This window comes from Perna viridis, chromosome 6 (genome assembly GCF_037379345.1).
Source record: "Perna viridis isolate PV_CMFRI_1.1 ecotype Kerala chromosome 6, ASM3737934v1, whole genome shotgun sequence".
Lineage (NCBI taxonomy): Eukaryota > Metazoa > Mollusca > Bivalvia > Mytilida > Mytilidae > Perna > Perna viridis.
The window spans coordinates 1,286,360-1,310,209 of NC_142450.1; the positions used below are offsets into that span (position 1 = coordinate 1,286,360).

Sequence of the window (23,850 nt, forward strand, 5' to 3'; positions counted from 1 at the left end):
CACTTATTTTTTTTATTCAGAATCTGTTACAGACCGAATCAGATAACCAGTCATATTTTATCATTTGGATGTTGCGCTTTTGAGATTTGAATTCACATAGATTGTATATGAAATTATCACTTTGCAAGAGTTATCGACTCGTTCTTGATTTTTTTTCTCGATTTGGTTGATTTTTGTGGGAGATAATTTTGAGTATGATTTTCTCAAAAGTTAGATCTGAATATGTAGAGAAAAAACTGTAAAGTAAAAAAAAATAGTATATGTAGATTAAAAAAGCATTGTTTGTTTGGTGGGTTTTCTTCACCATGAATCACTTTAATATGAAGAGTGCCTGAATTTTATGTGGACTGTTACTTAAGTATGCGAGACAGGATGAATCCGCAATTCTAAAATGGACAAAATAGTCGAGTAACATGGGTAAAAGTTCAAGAGTTCGGAGAAAACAAGATAAGTTTTTTTAAGGAGCTAAGACCATATGCTTGGCCTTTTTCGAAAAAAAGTCTGATTCTTATTTCGACACGCACATGTAATGGCTTGGAGTCGTTGCTATTCATTTTGTATTTATTTTGCATTTAAAATATGCAGCCCCACTAGTATATAACCTAGTTTTATCCTTGGGTCGCTGATGATATTGACCATGGGAACCAGATCAGGAACCAGATTAAACAATTGGCAATGGCACTATGCGAGACTCGTAAGAGTAGTGCAATTAAGGACGTTTGAAAAATCCTTTGTTGTAATACATTTGACCTATATAGTCAATTGTAACGAACCCATGTGTCTGAATCGGAAACTGCTTAATGTTCGCTGCATGCTAACCGATCGTTTTATCTTTTAATGTAATTAAACTCCCCGTTCTCATTCTAGGAAAAAGACACGTAGAACACGTAGTGTTCTAGGAAAGCAAAGAACTCTTATCCTACCGGTGCACCGAGTTGCTCATTTACGTTTGTTGCTTTGTACGCAGTGGCGGATCCAGAGTTTTAGGTAAAAGGGGTGGGGACAAAAAAAAATTCTTTGACAAGATCACCGATGAGGATCACGAAGTGGTTGTTTTCATGATTAACCCACACAATTTTTCAACACTTATTTTCTAAGGGGGGTGTCCTCCCCCCCCCCCCCCCCGGATCCGCCACTGGGACGTATCATTTGATTATTTTATATTCTTTTTGTATATGTCTGATCCTTGTCCCTGGTTTGCGTTCTTTTGATTTCCGCTAGAATCTTAGTTCCCTTGATTACTCTTTCAAGTAGATTGACCTTGTATAATACTATAAAATATCTTTTTGTCAATGTGGAACAGACAAATTAGCGTAAATCAGATATCGATTCCTTTCATATCTGTTAACAAATATATTGTTATTACATATATAAAATTGTAGATACATTTTACAGATTCGCATCAAAATCTGTGTCTAGGGAAATTGCTCGCTTTGATTTTGAGAGGTTGTCGATTCAATCCCCAGCCGAATCATGTAAAAGCCTTTAAAATTAGCTTCTTCTCCAAGCAATCGACATCTTACAGATAAAGACTACTGTTTAGGTTGGAGTTAGATGTAATTTCCTCGTCCTTATGTCATAGCTGATACTTGGTGTTTAACAATCAATTAATCAATTTTACTTTTGTCATTGCAATGTTGTTTCTTTCTTTTTCTTCAGATAAAGTTCATAGAACACGTACAAAGAACCAAAAGTAAATGAGCGACCCGGACCACCCCCTTAAAAACGAAAAAAAAACAAACAAAAACCTGGGAGTTATTTTGTTCTCGATAGTGTATATACCTTAATGCATAATGTCAGCTTTCGCAAATTAAATGTATGTTTTATCACCGAAAAAGTATGGGTTTGGTGATTTTTAGATATTTATGTGACTACTAAAACATTTTAGTTTCATATTAAAACCTTAGTTTGCGTAGTAATCGAAGAAAGAAGAATATCTTGATTACTCTTTAGACTTGATTTCATTAGAAGATGTTTCAGGGTGTTCAAAATCAGTTTTGTCTCATTGAAACCATTCATAATGGAGGTGGAAAGGCTATACCAAGTTTCTATACTGAGGTTTTTGTGAAGAATAATGCTTCCTTAACTATAGATCTAGGGAATTAATGTCATGAGAATTTATTCTAGTATAATGATTGTTAACTTGTGTTATCATGAATGATTTCAAAAACAATCTACCCAGTTCAGATTTTGAAGCAATATTGCTTGCTGTTTGTACACCTAAAACACATATTTACAAAATTTAATGTATATTATTTCGAACGTGAATCTGTCAGCTAGAGACACCTTAAGTTCTTCCACTTATAACAGATCTCTGAATAGCTTTATAGACTGTCAAATATATGCATCCATAAACCAAACTTCACTATTATATATAACATTACTGGTCTAATTACAGTATCCAATAATTTACAAGATAAATTCATTGGAATATGTTTATAATATTACATTTCTTAAGGGAAATATAATGCTTTTAGACCTTTTTTGAAAGTTTTTGTGTCACCTTTTAACTTTACTTTATGTTCAGTGATATTTCATAAGAAATTGAATTCCTTTACTTCCCACAACAGTCGCTTATGATAAAGAAATATCATTTGGTTGAATGCCTCTTTGAAAAAATATCTTAGTCGTTTTAATATGAACAGATAACTGCCATTTTTTTACAATAATTTTCTACCATTTGAAGTACTGACTGTTAACCCTTAAGTTAGCAAACTCCGATAAAATCATAATACCATCTTCAAAGTTCAAAGTATTAATTTTTTATTTGTCCAGCCGTACTGGATCACAAGAGATAGATATCAAATATTGAATGTAGATAAATTTTAAATAGTAGAGGGCTAAACTATCTCCTTGTTTAACACACCCCTTAACCTTAAAATTGTTCGATTAGATAGAATCATTTTTACTGATGATTTACAGGATTTAAAAATATCTTAATAATACTAAATAACTTTGAGCCAATTTCATTTTTTATTTATTTATATAGGAGTCCGTCGTGCCACACAATGTCAAATGCACGACGTGGACCAACAATTCAAGAGAATATTTTACTTTCTTAGCTAAATACTCTTGGTTGTCAGTAATTTAAGTATGTCTGCTGTCCTTTAATTTACACGAAGGCCAAATACTAGATTAGCAAATTTATTTTCATAGAAGTTAACTAATCTTGTTTGCATGGCTATGCAATTTTGTACATATAGAAATACCTCTATACTTGTTTACATGGCTATGCAATTTTGCACATATAGAAATACCTCTATACTTGTTTGGATGGCTATGTAAGTTTGTACATATAGAAATACCTCTATACTTGGTTGGATGGCTATGCTATTTTGTACATATAGAAATACCTCTATACGTGTTTGCATGGCTTTGCAATTTTGTACATATAGAAATACCTCTATACTTGTTTGGATGGCTATGTAATTTTGTACATATAGAAATACCTCTATACGTGTTTGCATGGCTATGCAATTTTGTACATATAGAAATACCTCTATACGTGTTTGTATCTATCGTTTATTCTCTGATTTATGTATAATAAGAATCATAAAAGATTTTCTGCAGTCGAGAATTAGATTGAAAAGTTTCAAATTGGCATTACATTTAACAATACTACTATATTTGAGAATTTCATTAGAAAATTTTCATGAGGACCAGCACTTTTTCCAGAACTGAGCCTTTTTATCCATTTATGTAATTCAGTAATGATAATAGGTTTGTCAGTTAATTCATTAGACCGAGGGGATAAGTTAGATTCGGATTCAAACATGAAGCTCTTGATGAAACTGTTTTATGAAATAGAACCAGCATGAAGCTCTACAATACTATCTGGATTGTCTTCAAACTTTGAAGAATTCAATGTTCTCCAATATTGCTTCGAATCAGTATCCCTTCAAGTAATTAGTTTGTTAAATATTTAAAGAACTTAAATGGCATAAATCCCCACCCTATCATTCATCATCGAGAAAAAAAGTTCTGTATTCCCTCCAAGAAAAATGTCCAGGAATAGGAAATTCACCATAACAGCCTCAAATATAACTGATGGTCAGCTGTTGTCGAGGAAATTCACCATAAAAGCTATAACTGATGGTCAGCTGTTGTCGAGGAAATTCACCATAAAAGCTATAACTGATGGTCAGCTGTTGTCGAGGAAATTCACCATAAAAGCTATAACTGATGGTCAGCTGTTGTCGAGGAAATTCACCATAACAGCTATAACTGATGGTCAGCTGTTGTCGAGGAAATTCACCATAACAGCTATAACTGATGGTCAGCTGTTGTCGAGGAAATTCACCATAAAAGCTATAACTGATGGTCAGCTGTTGTCGAGGAAATTCACCGTAAAAGCTATAACTGATGGTCAGCTGTTGTCGAGGAAATTCACCATAACAGCTATAACTGATGGTCAGCTGTTGTCGAGGAAATTCACCATAAAAGCTATAACTGATGGTCAGCTGTTGTCGAGGAAATTCACCATAACAGCTATAACTGATGGTCAGCTGTTGTCGAGGAAATTCACCATAAAAGCTATAACTGATGGTCAGCTGTTGTCGAGGAAATTCACCATAAAAGCTATAACTGATGGTCAGCTGTTGTCGGTAACTGCAGTTGCGGTAAGTCCAACAGTGAAAGAGACTAATGTATTTCATAGATTTATCGAAAAATATAGATCTGATGAATATAAGGCATTTTGAAGCGAGTGGAATTATAACCAGTATGTTATAGTGTCAAATAAATTCAGACCGTGTACATACGACTGGGACAAGTATTCACATATCTTATATAAGATTGATGGCGCTCTAAATTTCGTTTTGCGATTAGAGGGGACGACCATTTGATTCTGACCGAGTTTGTTTAACTTAATCAGATAAAATCAAGTAGCCCTTTTGACTCCTAATTCCTAAATTGGAGGAAAGGCATCAAAAATAAAATGAAGGATCATCACCACAATGTATACAGATCTTCAGGTGAATAGAACTAACACGTGTGTAAAGTTTTATGCAAAAATGATAAATATCTTCTGAGATACGATGCGACATGTGAACCCCCCTTTCTTTAACAAAGACTCAATAACTCGAAAATAAAATATCAAATCATCATCCAAAAGGTATACAGTTCTTGAGATGAATACATGTATATCTAACAAGTGAGTAAAGTTTTAACAATAATCGCGACATGTGAAAAACAACACCCCCTATTTTACTTACGAAGTCCCGTAACTCGAAAAGTTTGAATCTAATTTTCACCAAAAAGTATAGTTACAGACTCTTTGACCACTATAAGAAACAACTTTTTAAATTTCAAGACAATTGGATAAGCTGTTCTCAAGTTACAGTGCGACATGTTTACGACGGACAGACGGACGCCGGACATTTATATACCATAACACGTCCCATCAAAATTGACGGGCGTATAATAACCAATCCATCCATCTAAGCTTCCCTTAGATAATGTGGCGCATTAATTGCATTTTAAAGAGATCTATTCAATGTGGTTGACCAATTGTTATGAAATTCTGATGAATACTTTAATTCCATAAAAGTCACAGCCAGGGGAATATAAATGCAACAAAACATAGGATTTTACTAACTACTAAAGGAACGTTCCCATTTAATTTGGAGTTTGTGGCCCATACGGTTTTAGAATAAGGTGTTTTGTGAAAAGCCACGTAGAATGTTAGTTTTTCAAATGTATCAGCAGATTTGATGCGTTTTACCGTTTTCAAGTTATGGGATAGAAAGTAGGGCAACGCCAAAAAAATCTACTTTTTCATTTTTGGCCCGATTTCGAAATCTTTTTTTCATGTATTGGATTCCTCATGAAAATCCTTGCCTGCTTTTTTTCAGATTTCTGAAATCTCTTATGAATTTACAATAATACGAGGACATAGGACCACATTCCCCCAAAAAAGGACTTCCTTTTATTTTTGATCCGATTTTGTTTTTTTTTTTTTTCATTGGACTCCTCATGAAGATCCCTGCCTGCATTTTTCAATCAGATTTCTGGAATCTCTTCATTATGGATTTAGAATAACAAGAATTCAAAAGGACTACACCCAAAAAAATAGTTTTTCTTTAAATTTTTGGTCTGGTTTTGAACATTTCGATTTGAATTTAAAATTTCGTGCAATATAGTGTCCAAACCAGTTGTTGTGTCCATAATGAATTGTAGGTCCCAATACTTTAATTTTGTCAAAAAGTAATATTGTGTCCACACCTGCCCCAACTGTTCTGAATTTGACCACTGTAGCATATCATACAGGGCTCGGCAAAGCTTTTTATTCTAAATTTACTTTCACCAGGGACTACATAATAAAGTCCCTGAGTTCATCAATGACATTTTTTTTTGTATAATGTTTATTTAACTAGATGTATGTGTACGTGAAATGGCAAAATCAACAATACACCAGGACAAAAATGAAATTTGCTTTTACTAACTGTGTACAGACATTTCAAAGTGAAATGGTAAGTAAAACCAGTTTTTATGGCTAGTTTGATAGATAAATGGTAAATAAGTCCAAATATGATAAAATGATAATAAAGGATGTGATACTCATATACAGGTATATTGGCCCCATACAAAAAAATCTAAATTTTCTCTCTTTGCACCAATGAACAGGTACGTAAGACTTAATGGAAGACTACCAATCAACAATTGTGAATATTCAAAAAGTCAAATTAAAGAATCTTAGTGAGCACACTCACATACCAAACAAGTCCACATATTTGACCCTGAAATAGTATTTGAAAAAAATACTATTAGAAAGTTCAGAGCCCCCCTAATTCAGCTCAATATCTGAAAGCCTATAGAAAATAAAAATAAGGGAAACTCATTTTGATGAAATTTGCTAAGTCTATGGCCTGTTTTTTTTTCAGTAAAAATAGGAAGAGAACCAAATATAAACTTGTTCTGTATTTCATCATGGTTGAATCAGACACCTTTCACTTAATTCTGTTAAACCTATATAAAAACATTGGTATACACATAACAATAACTGCAAGCATTTAGTAAAAAAATCTGGAAAACAGTATTTTTTATGAAATTTTCTAAATCCAAGGCCTGTATTTCAATAAAATCTGCAGAGCAGAAAGAAACATGACCTTGATCTGTAACACATCATGGTAAACTCGCATACCAAAAATTAGCTAAATTGCAGAAAACATTTCTAGGTCTAGAAAACTTTTATTTTTGTAAAATTTGCTAAGTCTAAGGCCCATAACTTTCATTAAAAATCAGCAAAGTGGAACAAAACAAAAACTTGATCTGTAACTCATCAAGGTAAACTTGAAAATAAAAGATCAGCTCAACGTCTGCAAGTGTTAAGAAAAAGTCAGGAAAACTACTGACAGGTCAAAAACATTATACCGTACAAAACTTTGTTGCATGGGGTATAATAAAGGCTGTGTGTACCCTGAACAGTCTCACCATTCTGAATTTGTATTTTTATGTAAGGGTTACAGGAAGCATCTGACACAAGTAACAGTACAATATAAACATATGCACATAAATAATTAGATAGTTTTATTAACAAATGAACGCACAAAGCAAGTCCAATATTTCTTCATATAATCTTACAGTTCAATAGTACATTATGTGTGAAGGACATTGTACATTTGTACATTGTGATGTTGATGGAGAATGACAGTAGAAGAAAATAACGAATCTCAATATCATTGGTCCATTCTTTCCTCAGCTTGAGCATCAGCTGGCTGTGGATCCTGACCTTCACCTTGTCTATCTTCACCTTCAGTTTCCATGGCAGCCTAAAATGGAGTTTTAAAACATATGAAAAGTTTTGCCAGTGTGGTAATAAACATGTAAATTGATGAAAGCATAACAGTGTTCCTAATTTGCCAGTGGAACTCATTTTCAAAACTTTTGTATTTAAAATGAAATCACTCTACATAACTGTAGACCACCAAAAAAAAAAATTTGCTCAATGAATCTGGGTAAAACAATTTCTTTAAGCAGATCACAATCACAGTGAAAAAAATATTATCTTAAAATCACATATAAGATATGATTTTTTATTTCCCACAGTTAGGCCAAATAAAATTAATTAGTAGATTTTCATCCTCTCCCCCCCCTAAAAATTGACAAAAATATAAAAAAAAATTGGGGCTGGAATTTCAAAATCAGGTTTTTTTTCACATCTGTTACTACTATTGAGATACTACTCCACACAATCTTTCATTTCTTGGTGATTAAAATGATGTTCCTTCTCTGGATTTCGAACATATCATTACCTAAAAGAGCTAAAATAAGGCTAGCAAATATCTGGTAAGGAATAAAAAGTAAAATCCTCCCACACACCTCATATTTTTTGTGATGGTTGGGTGAAAATCTACCTTCTAAGTTACTGGGCCTTATATTATATGTAAAAATGTATTACGCATGCAAATATCTGTTTCTTCCATTTGGGCAGGACTTTTTTCCTTAAATTTAGCAATAAATTACAATATTTAATAATGATTTATTATTCCAGTTAAGCTTTTGAAAGAAGACATGATATCATCAGCCAAAATTGAGGGTAGCAAAAACAAAAACCTGGCAAAAATGATCCCCACACTCTACACAGTTTTTGTATGTTTCATTTTAACTGCTCTGAAAATTGTTAGTAGAATACATTCCCTGTCTGGTACTGATTTATATGTGAGCTTACCTCACCAGCACCCTCTGCTGGGGGTCTTGCATTAGTTCTTTCCTCCCCTTCTATCAATTGCAGCTGAGAAACAATGTTAAGGAAACATGTAAAAAACAATCATTTACATTAATTACAATTGACTTTTAGAACTTCAAAATTAAAATGATTTGAGTTAAAAATTTTTGAAACACTTTGTACTAATATTTTTCCAAATAAAGATTAAATTTCTCACATTTAAAGTCTGCTTTCCTAATTAAACAAATCCTGGAAAAATTCAAGTTTTCTACTAGCCAATTAAAGGGAAAGTAAAATAAAATATACAACTTTCACACAGCAAAACTGCACTTGCCCAATGTGATGGACAAGTAGAATCCTAGAACACTGCACCAAACCTTAACCTTAAAAGTCCCAATAACAAATGGCCTGTCAACCTCAATCTTGATTGATTTTGGTTTTGTCTCCTATGGAAGATATTTTATCCATTCCAGGACAAGAAGACACAATAACTTCAACAGATCCTGCCTTGAAAAAGTCTTTGACATGCCTAGCTAGATTTTTTAATTTTCTTGTTCACACCCTGTGTGTACAAAAGTAGGTACATGTATGGCACCCCAATCAAACATATTATTTTGACTATGACAAATATAAACATATTAACTGTCATGGTGGCTAATTTTAACTGCTTCTGTCAATTGAACATATTAGCATGCATCAATTTTCACAGTTTCAAAGAATGATTAGCATTGTACAGGTTAAAAATTGATTTTTGCATGTTATATTTTACATTTTATTTCCACCACAAAATTAACAAAGTTAGTATGTTTACAGTGTTCTGAGCCAATGTCACTCTATCTTCTCTATGCCAACATTAAACTTTGTGGATAATCAAAGTCTACATGTGACACTGCCACAGGATGCCACCCATGACCTCCCCACTTCAGCCAAGCATGCTACCATGAAACTGATATATACTTACATTAAGTAAATTTGTTTCATTAGACAGAACATAAACATTACATGCAAACCTGCTGAAAATTGTCAATTTGTTAGTCTGACCAAATCTATCAACAATTCATCTTAAAATATGATGATTGAACAATTTTTTTTAACCAGACCTTGTTTTTTTTTAAGGCCAAAGATTTCCATCAGACATTGAACTGTGTGACATCATGTAATCTATGCCAAATTTAGAGTTTTTGTAGAAAAAAATGACAGACCAAAAGTTTATAATATAAGAAACAGTGGAGAAGTCAATGGCTTGTCATTTAACTTTGGTGGCCTTGATTCCATGGAAAAATCTCTACTTAAGGTTTTCTTTAAATCCTTGAGTTTGTCCTAAAATGTTCAATTTTCTAGTGATTTGATTGGTAAAAATTAGTTGAAGTATTTGAGGAAAATCTCAGATCAAAATTCTTTGTGAAACTGGTCCCTGGTTCTTTATTTACTTTAACTTCGTAAATTGGATTGGCCAATGGGTGACACATCATAATTTTCAATTTGTGTGTTTTTTTTTTTTGGCCTCAAATATAATTAGTACATCTGAAAAAAACTGAAAACTATTTAAATTTATCCTGAAGGATCTGCAATGTAGATATTTTTTGACTGTTTATATAAAGAAAAAGTGTGGCTATTTTTTTCACAGTGCATTTCAACTAAGTTTGACCAATCAATATCCTAAAAAGGTAAATTTTACAAACACCTTGATGGTTATTTCTGGATGATATCAGGTATAAATACTTTGTTCATACAAAAAAATCTTTTTTTTCCATTATATGCCACACCTTATACATATTCTAACTGATTCCTAGACAGAGAAGTACTTTTATACTACAATACAAACAGGCAGCAAGAAGATGCCACAGGACAAACTTAATGAAACCTGCAGTTTAAACAGTATAGTTGATATGTTGATGACATTATCATAATGATCTAATTAATCATCAGACCATCATTTACCATAATGGTAGCAATTGGGGTTTGACTGATGACCAGATATAGATAATTCTTTATGTAAAACAATTACTTTTTAAGGATACATATGGGGCCACTCTTTCATCATCATAAATGGTGAAGTCCATTCCTTTACCAACAATTCCAAGTGAACAGTTCTGAAATAAAGTCCAAATAAAAACAGATTTGTAAAGAGAACACATGAAAAAGTTCCACTTAACTATTTCCTATACTTTTGAACATTTTTGTTTACAATGAAAAATATTAAGATATTGTTAATGAATAGAGAGATCCTAATTATTATTGATGAAAAGACAGATCCTAAAACTTCTTTAAAATATAAGATACTGTTAATGAATAGAGAGACCTTAAAACTTCATTAAAATATAAGTCACTGTTAATGAGAAGAGAGATCCTAACACTTCAATAAAACATGAAGCTGTACATGTTGTCATGCTATGTATATTCCCACTCTTACAGGAAGATGAAAGACAGCAACCAAAATCACTTACAACATACGGCCTATCCAAGCAGCACACCAAATCTGAAATCAATCCATCTATTGGCACCCATGATAATTGCGACATAAAAATGGAATGACAGACAAAGTGATTCTAATATATCACCCACTTGTTAAGGAGGTAGACCTAGAGTAATAAGGGACATAAATTATTGGAAAGTTTACATCAATCTTGTCTAAGCATCTAATTAACTTGGATTAATTTTATTCTGCTTCAAACGAAAGCTTGAGAGGCTTTGATGAAATTGAGTATGATGCAAACATATCACTGATTTCAGGAGTTATGTCCCTTACCCTAGGTCTACCTCCTTAATTGGGGGTATAATAGAAATGGTAAAAAGATGAGACTAATTTAAAACTTCCCTGATCTATTTTGATGTAGCGTACCTTTGTAGTAAGATCAACTTCTTGTGGAAGTGTATCTCTTAATGCTCTCAAGCCATGCTTTACCAGCTCTTCTAAATCACCTGAAGGAAATATGATTTTACATATAAATGCAGCAAGTTTAAAAAGATGGTCACAATATTTAAAAAAAATCTTTTCTCATCCATATGTGTTACATTAGCTTAATGTCAAGTCAGTGCATTGATATTATCATGTTAACAGATAAATTTATTTCTGTGAAACAACTTTTTTTTTCATTTCATAATATCAATTTTTATTTCTGGACTTACATTGAAAAAGACAAAATTCACAATGAAAGGACTTATTCCCTTTGATTAACAAGATTTTTTTTTTTATTAAAAATAAATATTTCCTGAAACTATGTAGTTATACTGATGTAGCAGTATCCTGAAACTACGTAGTTATAAAGATGTAGCAGTATCCAGATACTTTAGACTTGTTTAGTAGCAGTCTTTGTAAGAATCATGCAAATTTTGTAAAATGTGAAACAACCCAAAAGGGCCACACATTTTAATTTTCGTTATTAAGTTGCTTTATTGGTCTATATGATGAAATGACTTATCATTCATTCCAATCAGTCTGCTCTTACAAGATAATCCACACAGAAAATCCAACAGTTTCTTTTTGTATTTCAGTGTCATTTATAGTTATCTCCCTTAATTTTGAATTCTACAGTACTCTATATAATTTTTATATCTTAAGAACACAACCTATAGGAAAAGTCACACATTTAATTTCTCTTTACTATGACACTTTAAACAAAATATCAAAAAATAAAAATACATAGACTTTCTAGCCATAAAGCATATGTAGCATGATTCCTACACGGAGTGTTACTTAATAACAAGATATTGCACACAAGGTCTTGCTAGGAATATTTAGACATAAGGAAACATGTTGCAATTTTCCTGTGAAAATTTCAACTCATACACACAAAAAAATCTCCCAAGCCTAAGTTACAGTCTGAATGAAAAGGATATTCTTTGTTTCACCGATTGGCTTTCATTCAAAATTTACCTCCCTTAAAAAAATTCAGGATAAAGCCAAACAAATATTATTTCTATGTTCTCAAGCAATTCCAGTGAGAGTTAAAGGCATTATGAAACATCGTTTTGTTTGTCAGAAAAAAGCCAAAAAGATATTTTTTACTTGCACATTGCCTGAAGAAAATGATGACAGTTTGTGTCCTGATTAAAATGATACATATGATATATATTACAAAATGTAAGGAGACCCTCTCAAAACCAAAGAGGAGGCCCTAAAAACCCACAAACTCTTTAAAATTTACCTTGTCATCGTTTTGTTACTATGGATTTTATTTTTTTTCCAGGGCCTTACTGAGCTTACGTAAAAGGTGAGTTTACTCTTATTGAACTTTTGAAGACCTTTCAGTGAACTCTGAAAATATTTACTATTTTCTATTTACCATGAAGGTTGTACACTGCCACGTAAGTTACATTTTCACCATACCTGTCCGTTTTTACCTTCTATAAAATACCTACAGTCAAGGAATCGGTCCAAAAATTTCTCTAGGTATGTTCTAGCTGACTGTGATCGGGCTCCAATGGCCATGGCTTTACAATCATAATAATTTGCAGATGGACATGTCTGGTAGATATGAGGACCTTGTGACTGAAAATACATATGAAAATGATACCTTTTTATGACCATATTTCTTTTTTGTATGTTTTAAAAACGCATCAAATTCCCTCAAAATTCAGATTGGTGTGGGACTATTTTACAAGAAAGTTTATAAAAAAATGTACTTATTTAAAGCTGCATTAGCTGCCAAATTTGTTCAGTTTTGATTCTACTAAATTTTGCTGATTCAATGAAATAAGTTTGTAGTAATGCAATTGAAGCAATAAATGTCGATAATACCTACAGAATATTGTGAAAACAACCTTTATTAAATCAGGGAAGATCAATAGCTCTGATCTAATTATTTTTCGCCATTACTTCCGAAGATCGCCGACAAGACTTTCACCTGGGTTAAAAATACTTTAACCCTTGTAAAAAAAATAATAATAAGGGACACACAGGTAAGCACGTGTCTTGTTTTCATTTCATTTCATCTACTTCTTGATTAGTTTTCAAATAAATAATGACCATATTTGAGCCACATTATGTCACAATAGGTAAATTTCAAAAGGATCCCTGCGATATATATTCAAACTTTTTCCTTTTACTGCTTGAGTCTGTCGGTCTTCCATAAGTTCAAGTTTTATTTATATTTAATGCCAATAAAGCTATCTGATTATATTGTTTAAAATAATACTGTCCACAGGGATGTCAGTGGTATTTTAAGTAGCATGAAAAAAAAGTAACAGGAAAACTGATGTAAATTTTGCAAGAGTTCACCCATTTCTGAAAATCCCTGTAAGATAAATGTGTTTATCTTTGAACAGTAGAAATGACTCTTCTTTAATTAGCTATAGAAAACTTACATCATAACCTGCTACTAGAAGTCCTACGCCAAATGGTCTACGACCGTACCTCTGTGTTGGAATCTGTGATTCTTGACATCGGTTAAGGACATAAATAAAATCACAGGGATTCAAATTTTCCTTCAAGAGTGCAAGGTCCTGGACTTGCAAGTTTCAAACCAAAGGTCGACTTGAAGAAATCAAGCAGGAGAAATGAGCAAAAACTTCTCCTTGTTTGTGCTCACTTCTCCCATTTGTTTGTGATAGGGAGAAGTTTTTGTATAGATTACATGGACAAAAATGTCAATATCATTTTTTTTTTCAAACAAGAATTTACTAAAACTTCTCCTTGCAATCAATGTCTAGATTAGGCCCTGAAGCTTAAGTCCACATTAAAGTGTTAATTAAAATGTTTGAAGGTCAAGGACCAATGTAAAAAAAAATTAAAGGTCCAAGATCAGAAATTGACAGTCCTTGTTCTCAGACTAACACTAATTTGAAGCTTTGAAAATCAATCATTTTAAGATACTGCCTATGTAAAAACCAGACAGTTCCTTTGATATTGGTGGCACATTGTAAATTTCATTCAACTGATTTTATGTTCCAATGTTACAATGTAATGTTTTTTATCATATGTATGTCAAAAAGATCTTTTCAAGTCAAAAAAGAATGGCATGCAAATTATTTTTAAGTTCCCTAGCAAAGCAACCAAGTTTTGCAGTTTATCAAAAAAACCAACATCCCACTTTGAGAAAGGATGCATTAGTTACCGGTATATGAAATGGACAGAATTTTTTTTTTTTAACAAAGTTTGTCATGTGCCATCCACTGCATAATTTTTGAATGGCCAGTCTCTTTAAAAAACATGAAGCTGCATGAGCTGTTGTACTACGTTTTTGTAGGTATTCTATTTAACTTGTTCCCTATAGTGAAAAATGACAGTCCCATGAAAAAAGGAGTAAATTATGGACAGCAACCAATGTCATTTATAACATCTGACCTATTTTCATTAAGCCACATACCAAATTTGAAAAATCAATTAATTGATAAAGTGTCGAGATAACTACAAATAAATTTGGAAGAACAAAATAATGTACAGACGAACACAAAAAGCCATTCAAATATACAAACCATACATTGAGTAGGAATATAATGCAAAAAAAAACCAAAAAAAAAAACGATGTCTTTTTTTTCGGGGATTAAGGATGAAACCCTTAATTGCTATATCCATGTATTAAGATACTTTTGGTCACAATATGATACATAATTTAAGTGAGGTATTGAGATATTGATACGATACAATACAGATTAAAGTGCAACTATTTCAAAATAAAATTTATAAAATTACTGAGCAGAGAGTAAAGTTGGACATGTCTTATGAGGAAAAATCCATTAATCTTTGTTAAGATCAAAGTTATAGACTCTAACAATCAAACCTGGCTTCAACAAAATTCAGCATTTTTAAATCTGTTGAATATTTTTAAAATCATTCCAAATGCTGTTGTGTATGGTCATTCCTGTATCAAGATACCTATGGCAATGTTATAAAGGATACTGTTTCCTACATTTGCTACCAGTCTAGATACTGGGAACGGTTGATCGTAAGCATATCTGGAGTTCAGACATTCAGATCTCATATAATTGCTACAAAATAACAAAAAAAAAGAACATAACAATACTGATTGTAGACTATCACATCAAAGTACTTTAACCCCGCTACATTTTTTGCACCTGTCCCAAGTACGGAATTTCTGGCCTCTATATGTCTCATTTCATTTTCACCTTTAGTTTACTTCTATGTTACTTGAGTATATAAGGGCAACTCTTTCACTGTACCTGTGTATAATGATGTTTTGAGGCCACCTGCAGCATGCCCTGTAGTGTGAGGGTTTCCTCGTCGTTCATTGAAGACCAACGTGTGGCCTTGAGCTGACATTTTCATTCCAGTGGGATTGTTGTCTCTTTGACATATACACAATACCTATTCTTGTTATATATATTATAAATGATCATATCATTAAACAGATAGTAGTGATTTATCAATCGATTCAATTCATTATGATAATTCATGATAAGTAAATTTGATAATTTCACTGTCAGATTTCTCCTGCCAAAACATCATAACAGGAACATCAATTTACCAATCATAAAATTTGAACCAATAGATGGATTGCCCTTTTCATTCATCCATCTACCTTTTTTTGTATCTGTGCAAGTCTCATTCAAATCTTTTCATGCAATCTTAAGTAACTATGCACTACAATTTTATAATATTTCCTCCGAAACAAGAAAGTATGGAGAAAAGCCAGTTGTCTAGTCTAACCCCGCTTTTGTTATATATTAACCTTAAAGCCAACAAGTAAAAACTAGAAAAACTGTGAGCATTTAAGGAGGTAAACCAATGGTAATGGATATAACTCTTGAAATCAGTGATATGTTTGTATCATATTCAATTTCACCAAAGCCTCTCCAGCTTTCATTTGAAGAAGAATAAAATCAATCCAAGTTAATTTGATGCTTACATAATATTGATGTGAAATGCTCAATGCTCAATGCAAACGTTCCAATGATTTTTAAGAGTTATGTCCCTTACCCAAGGTCTACCTCCTTAAGTGCAATAAATTAAACACACCCCACTCTTACTCCACTCCTCTGTAACCATAGGGTCAAAATGAGTTATCATGACTCATCAAACAGGAAGTTCTGTCACTTCAGTTTGAAATCAAATCCCACGATATGGTATACCTTTTTCAAGTTTCTATCAAAATATCATGTAGAAACAAAGTACAATAAGAAGTTGTAGTGGAGAAAACTATAACGAAAAAGTTGTGGTCAGACAGACAATAAGTGAGATGGACAGACATCAAGATGACTAGATACTCTCACAAAGCAGCGGTATAATAAGCAAGTAGAGCTGGCTCTCAAATGTAAAGAAATTCTTTTAAAAATTCATAATACTGACCCTTGAGAAACTTGTCAAATCAAAACACTTCATCACAATCTGTTGGAACTTTAGAAATAGTCAAAAAGGCTGCCTAGACAAAACATTTTAAAGACATCCATGTGTTTTGATAAGAACTACTTTCACATTTTCAAAAAAGCTACATGTACTTCCTACTCAATAAAGAATAAAGACCTTTGCGGAGCATAGCATGATACAACAGCAGTGGTTGAACCCTGAACATTTGGGGCAAGTGTAGACACAAAACTAAAGATAATAGACAGGGTAGGAAACTCACTCAAATTCTAGCCAATCCTGAATACAATTTTTCAATAAATTTACTATATGGCTATATAAATTTTTGCTAAAATTGGCCAGTCCTGCCCAAAATTGCCAGTCACGGGCTGGCGGGCAGGCTACTATTTCTAACTCTGTAACAGACTATAATGATGTCAGGGTGATACCATAATAAGACTGAAATTTTTTTTTTTTGCTGTTTAATAAAAATGATAAATGCCTTAACGTCTACTTTGTTGAAAATAGAACCTAGTACTTTATGCTTCAGACTTCACTAGCACTTAAGGCCAATGCATTCCTCATATTAAAACTGCAGTATTGTTTCACCTTAATAATCTAGCATCAGCGGTTAATCCAGCAATAGCCACACCAACATGGTCATCAATAGGTAAAATTTTCTTCTGATGGGCAGATAGCTCTGAAGGAGCACGCTAAAATTTAAAAAAAAAACAAATTTACAGCATACAGTATATCATGTACATTGAAACCTGTCTAAAATGAACCATGCCTAAAATTAACCTGAAACCTGCCTAAAATTAATCTGAAACCCGTCTAAACTGAATTCTGTCTAAAATTAATTTGAAACCTGTCTAAACTGAACCCTGCCTAAAATTAATCTGAAACCCATCTAAACTGAACCCTGTCTAAAATTAATTTGAAACCTGTCTAACCTGACCCCTGCCTAAATTAACCTGAAACCTGTCTAAACTGAACCCTGTCTAATATAAACCTGAAACCTGTCTAAACTGAACCATGCCCTAAATAAACCTGAAACCTGTCTAAACTGAACCCTGCCCATATATAAACTTGAAACCTGACTAAGCAAAATGTCTTTGAAGATTGTCTATTAACAAAGCATTGTGCAACTGTTCAATCTGTACACTTTCTTTACGCCAAAAAAAAATAGTTGTGTTTCCTGCTACCTAACCGATCTTATCTTTTGCTGCTGACCCTAAACGTTTTTTGTTTGAATTGTTAAAAAAATCCATGTTTTGCCTTCACCGTCTTCCGATTTTTGGCATTTATATGTATGATAACGTGGCCAGGACCTTTTCAGCTAATGTGCACTTTTGATTCGGTTGAATGAGTGCACACACAAGGAAAGATAGCGTGTACTATGATCAATTCCAAAAAACACAAATTTTGTTGATGCATATTTTCTAAATGTAAACATCAAAAATGATGAGTGTATGGTTACTTGACAGCACCAATGTAGGCATCATGTTGGTCCTGACCTTAAGCACAAGTATATAAATGTGAAAGAAAAAGAAAAAAATTTTTCTACCAACCAATCCTACTTTTTCTGGCTGGTAGCAGGAAAAAAGTACATTATTTTTTTTTTCGTCTTAGCAAACAAATCTTTCAGCTCAAAAGGGTTATGTTAAGGCTATGCTAAGACAGGATTTACAGTAAGAAAAATACAATACATGTACATGTATGATCAATTTCTCCGTAATAAACTTCACTCATTTTAACATGTTCGTCAACCATTTTAAATCAGAACCACCCATTAATTTACATTTTAAACAGTTTTTCACATTACCATGGTACATTTTGTACATGGAAAATTTTTTTCGAAAATTCACACAAAGGCTTTAAAAACTTATTTCTTGCATATTTAAAAATTAACTATCCTACAATCAAACAATGTGTATCATAAAGGATTCAATAGTTTTCTCCAAATTAAAACTTCACCAAAGTTTTCTTAGAGACATAGTGGAGTTAAAGTGAAGCCAACATTTTACTTAATTGTGTTTAGTACAGGGATGAACTAACAAGGTCAATATAGTGGAAATTGGCCAAATCAGAAGTAAAAATACAGTTAAAAAAAAAGAATCTTAACAGCAAAATACCGATTTGAAACAATGGAATTCCACTAAAAAGCAAGAAAAAAATCATGCCTGATTACAATAAGTGGAAAAATAAAATTCAAGCTGACTGAAGTGTACCTGGGCAGATTTGCATTAAAACTACCATGTATTACTTTAAGATGAACTATTTTCCTTACCTTCAAAGCTACAAGAATAGCATGTGTTTTTGACTTGATACCAACAGCAGCAGACCCTTGTTTGACTGCTTCCATTGCATATTCTAACTGATGGATCCTGCCCTGTTAATCAATAAGGAAGTAAAATTCAGAAATAAATCACAGAAACTCCATTTTATTTTTGTTTTACCATAGGCTGGCCATTTATATTGCGATAGCAAGGGGTTAAATACAGTAAAACCCTGTTTTAAGTGAGCTCTCATTAGGGAGAGCAAAACCATTGTCAGAAAAGACAAATCTTTATATACAGGTCAACTTTACATAGAATGGACTACAATGTACATTTGGATATTTTAATTATAGTCTCTTAAGACATGTCATTAATGAAAACAGATGGTTGCTAAGACAAGTTATCAATGGATCTGGGGGTTGCTAAGGCAGGTTATTAATGGATACAGGTGGTTGCTAAGACAGGTTATCAATGAAGACAGATGGTTGCTAAGGCAGGTTATTAATGAATACAGGTGGTTGCTAAGACAAGTAATTAATGATTACTGCTGGTTGTTAAGGCAGGTTATTAATGAATACAGGTGATTGGGTTGCTAACGCAGGTCATTTATGAATACAGGTGGTTGCTAAGACAAGTTAATAATGAATACAGGTGGTTGCTAAGACAAGTTATTAATGAATACAGGTGGTTGCTAAGGCGATTTGTCAATGAATATAAGTGGTTGCTAAGACTATTTATCAATGAAATCAGGTGGTTGCTAAGACAATTTATTAATAAATACAGGTGGTTGCTAAGACAAGTTAGTCAATAGTAAATAGTCAGTCCACCATAGATACTTTGAAAGCTGAGTGTCATTTATAAATTTACAGGGCAGTAATACAATTGTACTTTCTATTTCTCTCTAGCCCTACATGTATTTGTTGTATAAAACATGGATTCCTGATATTTTTATTGGGTTTTTTGTTGGATTGTGTTGGAAACAACAAAACAGTAGGTGTCACAGTGTTTCCACAAGATCAGGGCTTGATGCTAACTTTTCTTGCTAAGTAGTAGGACCCACAGGATAATTGATAGATGAATTGGGGAGACCTTCAAAATTATTTTGAGATCCCATCCTTAAGGACTAATAACAATTTAAGACATTGATTTAGTACGCCAAAAGAACTACCCGTTAAATTTCAATGTAGCTTACAGTCCTCCTTTAAATTACATTAAGGTAAGGCACAGGACTATCAAACCACTGTTCATGTTGAATCCTGCCAGTGATAAGAAATAAACAATTCTGTGTGTGGGAAATACATGTGTATCTAACAATATCCTTTATATGACTTAGCGTACGTGTGGTCTTAAAAATTTCTTACCTGTGGACTCCAGACAGTAACATCATTGTCGTACTGATTACGAAACTACAAAGAAAGAAAAATATGTATAACTTAATTATACATACTAAAATGACTTAAAACCAGTGATCAAATGTGAAGGGAAATACTTGCTAAATGCAAGTTGCAATTTTCAGTACTTGCTAAAATTAGCTAGTGGAAAAAATTATGAAATTTGATCCCTGAAAACATTTTATTATAAACTGCCAGAGTGTTAATAGTAGTGATTTGTACTTGTACACTACAACAAGTTAACCAACCAAAACAATTTGACATATATTATATAAATGTGAAATGCCACTACATGTGTATATATATTGGGCAATTGTGTCAGTCTTACATTTGTACATTTTGAACATCTGTACTACTTGATGTCAAGTTACATGTATTTGCTTCAAGATTTTTTTTTGTCTGTGACTGTGTATTAATCTAAATCCCTTTTGGGATTCAGTTTTGATTTATAGAAATAAGAAAAGAGCTCTGGACACTGAGTTCCAAAAGAGATTAAGTTTATCTTAAAACCATTTATATATATTTACTCTCCTTTAACAATGGGGGATCAAGTATAATACCCCTTTCAAGGAAAAATGACAGTAAAACCCACAGGAAATTGCTTGACCATTCAGATGGTCCAAAGCCACAGAGGCATAATGGCACTTTGGTCTACCTATGCATAAGACCACTGTTGAAAGGTTAAGTGAAGACATACATGTACATGTAAGTTTGTAATAATAGGATAGTTAATTGGAAAGAGTGAGTAACTAAAATATTATCACTCATGCCAAAGAAGCATAAATTTAACGAGTGGGTTACATGTAAATCTTAATGTGTTCTTTGCATAAGTGATCATATTGTGGATATTCACAATAACCAGATGATTGTCCTATATACATTTTTGCAGATTTCCTCCTTATTCGTTACTATTGTCAACATAAATTGTACATTTTGTGAAAAAAAAACCAAAACATTCTGACAGATGTTATGAAATTTATAAACACGGAAGTAGACCATTGCACGAGTGTGGAGGCGCTTACGATATTGAGCACCATTCTTCATAAACATAACCTAAAAAATTAAATTTCATTATGTTCTTCTACATAAAAGAAGTTTAACTAATACCGGAAATCGAGTGATCTGAATCGTAAATATTTGTTAAATACCTATAAAACATTTGTAATGAAGACAGTTGTCAAAATGACCAGCCATTTTGAATAAGGTCACTTATTTTATGAAATGCAATATATTTTTGACAAAACAAACTTAAAAGTTGGGAAAGGCAATTCTTTGGTTAATTTTATATGTTCGTTTTGCAAATTTTAAAATCTGTAATTTTATCAACTGGAATTACACACTCAAAAGTTTAAAACCAAATGTGAAGTTCATTTTAACTGCTTTAACAAAGGATTTCCAGGATTGCTGGATTTTCTCATCAGGTAGGTCATTTGTTTTGAATGCTAGACATTTCGTAACCTGGTCGTTTTGTACCAGGTCGATTCGTACCTCAATTGAGACGTTTCGTACCTGGGTTAAATTTCATAGCAAGATGTTTTGTACCTGGGTTAAATTTCATAGTGAGATGTTTCGTACCTGGGCAAACTCTTCCCGACAATTCGCAAGATTGTGAAGACATGGTCATGTTTATTAGATATATTGAACAATTTATTATATCAGCTAACCTTTAAAAGTTTTCAAACTACACTTGCTACGGTCATATTTTTCAAATCATTTAGATGAATCTTAAAGGTAAGAGATAATTTAACAGAAAATAACTGAGAAGGAGCGAACATCAACGTAGTAATCTATAAGGACCCTCTAAAAAATAACAATGCTGTATGTTAAACAATAGGTATTAAATGTCTCTGTGTGATATAACCCAGGTACGAAACATCCCACTTTGAAATTTACCTATACTCAGCATCACATAAATAACATACTGTTAAAATTTGAATAAAAATATTTTCTACAACTTATTGACACCTACCGTCGTTTAAATTGTCTTAAATGACTTGCTCATTCGTTTAGCCAAACAGCTTCTCCCTAAACATTGAATCGTTAAATTCCAATCAGATTTTAATTCTCGGTGCCAATATTTACATTGTAAAAAGTCGGCCATGTTTACAGTGATCGGGTTACTAGGAGATGTTGTTTACGTTAAAATGGTTTGTCCAAAAACCGAAGAACCCAGAATGCATTTCAGCGTTATTTCAGATATCTCAGATTTATTTTACGCGAACAACATACAATACCGAGAAGTTGATCAAGCAGACGATTGTCACCGGAGTTCGACGGGAACTTACGAACTTTGTTTGTAAACAAATCGTCCCGTAGAAACCAACATGGCGGATATTAGTACAGGATTTTCCCATAAGGATTTGTTACGCATGATTAAAGCTAATAAGCGACTCGTTGGTACTAACACGTCATGCATATATGCGAACTATCTTCATATTAAATAAAAGAGAGACAACTCTAGCGGTAAGTCCCAGCAGTTTAAAAAGTAGAGCTTCAATTCGAAAATGTATTGTATGTAACGTCGAGTATAGGTACGAAACGACCTGGTACGAAATGACCAGGTTACGAAACATCCTGCACCCTTTGTTTTTCTTCAATTTGGTCACCTTCTGCCATATTATGGTACAGAAACTATATAAAATGTTTTAAATGACAAATTGAACTATAATTCTGCCGATTTCAAAGAACAGCGAAATGAGCATTATGCAATATGGTGCTTGGAAGTAAGAAGTTGGGGTATGGAGGAACGTAATCACTTTTGGGATTAGGAGGAACGAAATTTCAACCTCTTACGTTGTAGGAGCATATGCTCTTCATTACAATTACTGAATTAGCCACGTAATTTGGGTATAAAAATATTTTGGTCTATTCTATTCTTTATCACCTATTCATCAGAGAATAACCTGAGACTTAAAGAGCTTATGTTTTATTACATTTTTTTTCTACGTTAAGCTCGTTGTCTTGTTGTTGCAATCGACAAAAAGCATTATATGTACTACATTTGGTCTACAACTAGTAGTAGTACAACTACAAGTGTGATTTGTATCACTTTCCGTAAAGCATGTTCTCAATGAAGACGATGGTTTATACACAAAAATGTTTACCCTAAATATAAATGTTTGAAAACAACTGAACACAGTTTGTGCTAGAAAAAGCAGATTTTTCTTACCATTTTGTCTCGCCGGTATGATTTGCAAAATAATGCTTTTTTTTTTCCTTCTCGTAGGAGATCTTTAAAGGGAGATAACTCCGTACGTATAAACTGCGAAACGA

General features: G+C 32.8%; 1 protein-coding gene across 1 annotated transcript; it reads right to left on the reverse strand.

Moving 5' to 3' along the window:
• Positions 1-7,510: 7,510 nt before the first annotated feature.
• LOC148613165 (proteasome subunit alpha type-1-like) lies at positions 7,511-23,836 on the reverse strand. Its single transcript, XM_088586366.1, has 11 exons — positions 23,747-23,836; positions 20,548-20,592; positions 19,198-19,299; positions 17,517-17,620; positions 15,507-15,595; positions 13,973-14,043; positions 13,028-13,157; positions 11,508-11,587; positions 10,687-10,758; positions 8,669-8,731; positions 7,511-7,769 (listed from the first exon to the last, which is right to left on the reverse strand). The coding sequence occupies exons 1-11, from the start codon at positions 23,747-23,749 to the stop codon at positions 7,677-7,679; spliced, it is 852 nt and encodes a 283-aa protein (XP_088442492.1). The 5' UTR covers positions 23,750-23,836; the 3' UTR covers positions 7,511-7,676.
• Positions 23,837-23,850: the final 14 nt, after the last annotated feature.